A 5,922-nucleotide genomic window follows, 5' to 3' on the forward strand; every position below is an offset into this window, starting at 1 on the left:
TACATTATACAGGAAATACACTAGCAACAAGAAGCGGTTCCTATTGAATATGGTAATCTTTGCGACTCTATCGACCTGTACAGCCTAAGGTTAATTCTTTCAGCTGTCTCATCTCTGGCTTTAAACCTGCGTTCTGCACTAGCCTCTGTAAGTGTACCAGGATTGATTTATAGTACCAGCGGGGATGTTAATCAGAGTGCTCCTATCCAATTAATGCACTCTGTTTGAAATGAATATTGCGTGCAGCCAACACTGGCAAATTGACCCCACAGATCGAGGAGTGATTTATACACTCGATGAAAAAACCTTGCTGAAAGATTCATTTTCTGTTTATTTCGAGTTTGTTGCTTATAAAATCGTTAGTTTAAAAGCAGGACATTTAACGAAAACCCTCCTAAGTGTAAATTTGATAAAAACGTACCATTAGTTCACAAATTGTGAACTACTGTAGGCTGACATCAATCGGTTCCAATGCTTTCAATTTTAATTGTTGTTTCTGTTACAACAGACATCCCATACCGTTTCTTCATACTGGAACCTAGGGAGTGTATTTTAATATCGTAGGAAATCACATTTCATATTGTTTTAGAGGACGATTCCTCTTAAAGTTTTCTAATTGAATGTTGTTACAGAATACTGATCTGTTTAGATAACAACACATTTCATTGTTCAAAACTATAATATAGTGTCAGCCAGCCTAACTGAATATTTCTAAAAGAAGATCATACGCAAAAACAAATCTTACGATTTGTAAGAAAATGAGGAATGCGGTAGAATCTAATCATTCATTGATTAATTCCAATGTTGTTTCTTGTTTGGAGTGCACTCGGTGCCGGATGGGATGTCCGGTGTCCTTCAAAAGCACTGTTAAAACAGCGAAATGCAAACGGACAGGACGCTCTTTTTCACTAGGGGGCAGTCTAAGGGAACGAAATATTGAGAGCCGCTTTTGTGTGCAGGAAATAGCTTAGCGGTCCAATTTACTGCGGCTGCTACAGTATACCTGACAGGGGTCGAGTCCGGAAGGACCACGTTATTTAATGTAAAATGCCTTTATAAAAGTCGGGGAGTCCAAGAACAGGAGAAACTGATTTTTTTTTCTTTTGCCTTCTAAATCAACTACATTAAAACGTTCTGTAAAATATGGTCGACTACATGTCCCTTTGGAACCGTGAACTAAAAGTCCGAATAAAAAGATAATGGGGAGAAATTCTAGTCCCTTACTGTAAATTGCTCGATCTTCAGTAAACACTCAGGGTATTCTTAATTTTATCTGAATAAACTAAAGTTGTACTTTTAAAATCAAGGGCTCCAAATCATATACGAGCTCCAACATTGTTAAAAGGTCGATATCGTCCACATTGAAAAGTAACACGAACTGTTACGCAACACAAATTATTCGCAATTCATCGTAGTAGCTGTGCTAGCTGCCACGGAACTACTCTTCTGAAAGAGAGAAGAGTGCAGCTTTGGCCACGGGGTACGACTTCTGTATTCACAAAAGTATGTTTAAAACGCAGGCAATTCTAATCACTACATTAAGCTATTTTGAAGCTTAATGTGGTGTAATTATTCTCAATGTTAACATCTGTTTGGAGGGTTCGCTAATTATACGTTTAGTGATAACTGTATCCATACCGATACATCCATATTAATGTTCATTAGTAAGATTATCTAGGCACTACCTTAGAGCAACGCTGGTTTTGGAGCAGGCTAGTCTACATTATGAGCAGATTGGACAAGCTGATTGATAGTCGCATGAAACTCCCTTGACACACAGTTCCTCGAGGAAAGAGTGAAACCAGCTGAATGACCAGTATTCATGTTACAGTTAAGTAGTTCAAAGTCTGGCTACAAAGTCTTTGTGGAAAATTTATTGCGGCCATACTGTACAGTACCTCTTTTTCACGTAATGTAGGAAGGAGGCGAATGATACTTGGAAAGTACCTCACGCCTGCATTTTCTGAGCTGTAAGATCTAGTCTTGAGTTATTCTATTTTCATCCGATCATCCTATATTTCATCCTATATTGGAAGGCAAACAGCGACGGAAACCTTAACCAAGTAATCCTCATTTTTCATTCCATAATGTTTCTCAACGTGTCAAAAACTAATGTCATTGATAAATGGGCTATATTATTGGGGGTTGTCATTTTCTGCGTACGTTGATAATTGCGCGGGTGTCCTGTCATGGAATTGGTGGACTGAGTGCCCAGTTACTTTCGTAGAAACATTTCAAGTCAAATGTGTTGTTAAAGACCGCATTAATCTTACTAAAATGTGATGCTGGGTTGCAACTTTGTAAGTTACGTTCATGACAAAGCATTCCCTAAGATAAATATTCCAACATACATTTTGCTCACTCACTTTTCATTCACAAAAAAACGCACTACAGTACATGGAGGGTGCGTTTTAGAGAATATACCCACCGTGCAGGGTAGCCGAACGTCCCATCGTCTCTGACCAGCCCAAACGTCTCATTGAAAAAAAAAATGTTTATACAACAACCTTTGCCTCGTGTGCCCTGATAAACGAAACATGACAAAGCAGAAAGTCTTTGCTTGAAAAGCGTACAAATCGTGATGTATGTGATAAATATCATTAAAAAACGGTCAGTCATCTGTACTGAAGTCAGTTCTGATTTTACCCATCCCCTGGTAGTTAAGTAATATGCTGCAGCTTGTTATTGGGTAAGGCCATGACATGTGTTAAATTAGCAAAAAAGACGCTGGCTGAGGAACCACTCGGGGGGATAAACCAGTAGTGCGTCACAGCCCTTGGAAAAAAAAAGAAAAAGAAGAGAAGCAAAGAATCAACAAACACGCGAGTCCATCCGTGCCAATGGCAACAAAAGCAGTATTGCTGATCTCAGAAGAGAACACACCTCGCAGTACTACAGGTGGCGGAAGATATGAATTTCGGGAGCAGTGCTCCTGGTTCTCGTAAGAGCTGCAAACTTACCAGACGCGCCGCTTATTGATATGGAGGACGCCCAGGTAAAACCGTGATTTGGAGAAAGTAAAAGGTTTGGCCGCGGCGCCGTTGCTACAGTACCTGATCGATGAAATGAAATAACATCGGATCGACGAGAATGAATCCCAGTGTCTCCAAATAAGGCTGAGGAAAAGACACGTAATATGAAGAGCTTTCGCAGAAACGGGTAAAAAAAAAGTTCGCTGCATATTAAGACTTCAGCGCGTATCGAGAGAATTCAGACGCAGAAACATCAATGTGCAGACAGCGCACCATCTGCGCGCCTCTGATTTCGGTGTAAAAGAAAGATCTGCCTGTGTTGCCGCGAGGAAGAAAGTTTCCTGAAAGTGAGAGGAATTATGGCTTCTGAAGGGTCATCGGGGCTGGCTAAATCTGCAGCTGTGAAATTATCGGAGATGGGGGAAAGAACTAAACAGTTAGGTACCGCTATGCAGGATCCCCATCGACAAAGAAGGATTATTTTAGTGATTGTCTGTGTCGCACTCCTGTTAGACAACATGCTGTATATGGTTATCGTGCCGATTATACCCGATTATTTGTTATATTTAGAGAAGGAACAGTCATCTGGAAACTCTAGCTCTTCAGTCAACAACACCGAAAACTTAGATATAAAAATAGGAGTTCTCTTTGCATCGAAGGCTATTTTACAGCTTCTAGTTAACCCCTTAAGCGGGACCTTTATAGACCGAGTTGGGTACGACATCCCGCTTTTAATTGGGCTTAGTGTCATGTTTGTTTCTACTTGTATATTCGCCTTTGCTGAAAACTACGCCACGCTATTCGTAGCTAGAAGTCTGCAGGGTCTGGGGTCGGCCTTTGCCGATACTTCTGGGATCGCCATGATAGCCGACAAATATACGGAAGAGGCCGAAAGAAGCAGAGCCCTTGGCATCGCGCTGGCGTTCATCTCATTCGGGAGCCTGGTGGCGCCCCCCTTCGGAAGCACATTATACGAATTCGCCGGGAAGAGTGTTCCCTTCATCGTGCTTGCCTGCGTCTGCCTGCTAGACGGCATTTTGTTGCTGACTGTGATCAAACCCTTCTCAAACAGGACTAGAGAGAACATGCCAGTAGGCACCCCTATATACAAACTCATGATTGACCCATACATTGCTGTTGTGGCGGGAGCCCTGACGACCTGTAACATTCCTCTGGCCTTCCTGGAACCTACAATAGCCAACTGGATGGAGAGCACCATGCACGCCACAAAATGGGAGATGGGACTGACCTGGCTGCCAGCATTCTTCCCCCACATTCTGGGTGTGTACATCACTGTCAAATTAGCTGCAGAGTATCCTAACTACCAGTGGTTTTATGGAGCTGTCGGCATGGTTATCATAGGGGCCAGCTCCTGCACTGTCCCAGCCTGTAGGAACTTTGGACAGCTCATTGTGCCGTTGTGTGGCATCTGCTTTGGCATTGCCCTGGTGGACACTGCCCTCCTGCCCACCCTTGCTTTTCTAGTGGACGTCCGCCATGTGTCAGTCTATGGTAGTGTCTATGCCATTGCAGATATCTCCTACTCTGTCGCTTATGCCATGGGGCCCATAGTGGCTGGCCAGATAGTCCACAACCTGGGCTTTGTGCAGCTGAATCTGGGTATGGGCCTCGTCAATGTCCTCTATGCCCCTGCCCTCCTCATCCTCCGAAACGTGTACCAAATGAAGCCCTCTCACTCGGAGAGAAACATCCTTCTGGAAGAGGGACCAAAAGGGCTGTACGATACCATAAAGATGGAAGAGCGAAAGGCCAAGAAGAAGAGCTTTGTTAGCTCCGCTGGAAACTACGTCCCCGGAGACGAGAACGGAATTGACACTTATAGAGGACAACAGGCAAGTAGGTCATTTTCTGAAGAGGACTCTTCCGGGCCTGAGTACAGTTAAAAGGAAATGAGAAAGACATGTAATGAAAATGATTTTTTGTGACTGTTCAGAATAGTATCTTCCATGTTATGTACCAATGTGCAATATAATATTTACTGTACCTAACCTAATCATGGCTGTGTTACTAAGGAACTTCCAGATGATTTTTTTTTGTTTCTTGCAAAAATAACTCCCTAAAGCAATGATGATACATTTTATGAATCCTATTTTTTCAAGTCTGTAGTGAAACGTTCATTAACTCTAGATGTATAATCAAAGTATTGTGAAAAGTTTACTAAGATTGATGGGTTGTGCATAAATATTGTACATCATTGTAAAAAGTTAAATATATGTATTCCAAAAATCTATCTGAATATTCAGGGACCTAAGCGTAAATTGATAAATAGTGTATATAAGTGTCATATTCTTTTCTTTAACAGTATTGTACGCTCTGTAACCACCTTGCCTGATGTGTGCTGCTACAATAAACATGCAATATGTCATATTAAACTCTGAAACATTAAGGATTACTTAAGTGTGACAAATCGAATCCCGAGTTTGAAAGGGTGTCTGTATTCAGTGTTGATTATTTTTTTAGATGACGTAATTTCCAGAATGCAAAGATGTACTATATGAAACTGCAAAATGTAGATATGTGCATATTAACTATGTAAATAATTAAACACGTAATATGTGGGTAATTATGTGTGCGTGTATATCTTCATAGGATAAGAATCTATTATATAATTCTATGGTACGAGCCCTGACAGTGGGAAAGCTCCAAATATTTTATAAAACCAAACTTAAATGTAACCATTTCGTTACATATATGAAAGCTTTATTCATATATAAAAACAAAACATTTGACACAATGTTTTATTAAATAACAAATTAACATTCAATCGTATAGTAAAAATAAGGTTTCGAGTAGCCTTACAGGTATGTGCCGTAGGTCAATACTGTATTCTTCAAAATGTGCGAGACCGTACGCAACAAAACATTAGTTGAATCTAGAATTTCAAGCAATCATCAGTACGTAGGCAAGTGACAAAGTATTATAATTATAA

General features: G+C 40.8%; 1 protein-coding gene across 1 annotated transcript; it reads left to right on the forward strand.

Moving 5' to 3' along the window:
- Positions 1-2,742: 2,742 nt before the first annotated feature.
- slc18a3a (solute carrier family 18 member 3a) lies at positions 2,743-5,550 on the forward strand. The gene has a single exon (XM_006630285.3). It carries the CDS (start codon positions 3,332-3,334, stop codon positions 4,874-4,876), a length of 1,545 nt encoding a protein of 514 aa, XP_006630348.1. The 5' UTR covers positions 2,743-3,331; the 3' UTR covers positions 4,877-5,550.
- The last annotated feature ends 372 nt before the right edge of the window (positions 5,551-5,922 follow it).

This window comes from Lepisosteus oculatus, chromosome 4 (genome assembly GCF_040954835.1).
Source record: "Lepisosteus oculatus isolate fLepOcu1 chromosome 4, fLepOcu1.hap2, whole genome shotgun sequence".
NCBI classification, from domain to species: Eukaryota; Metazoa; Chordata; class Actinopteri; order Semionotiformes; family Lepisosteidae; genus Lepisosteus; species Lepisosteus oculatus.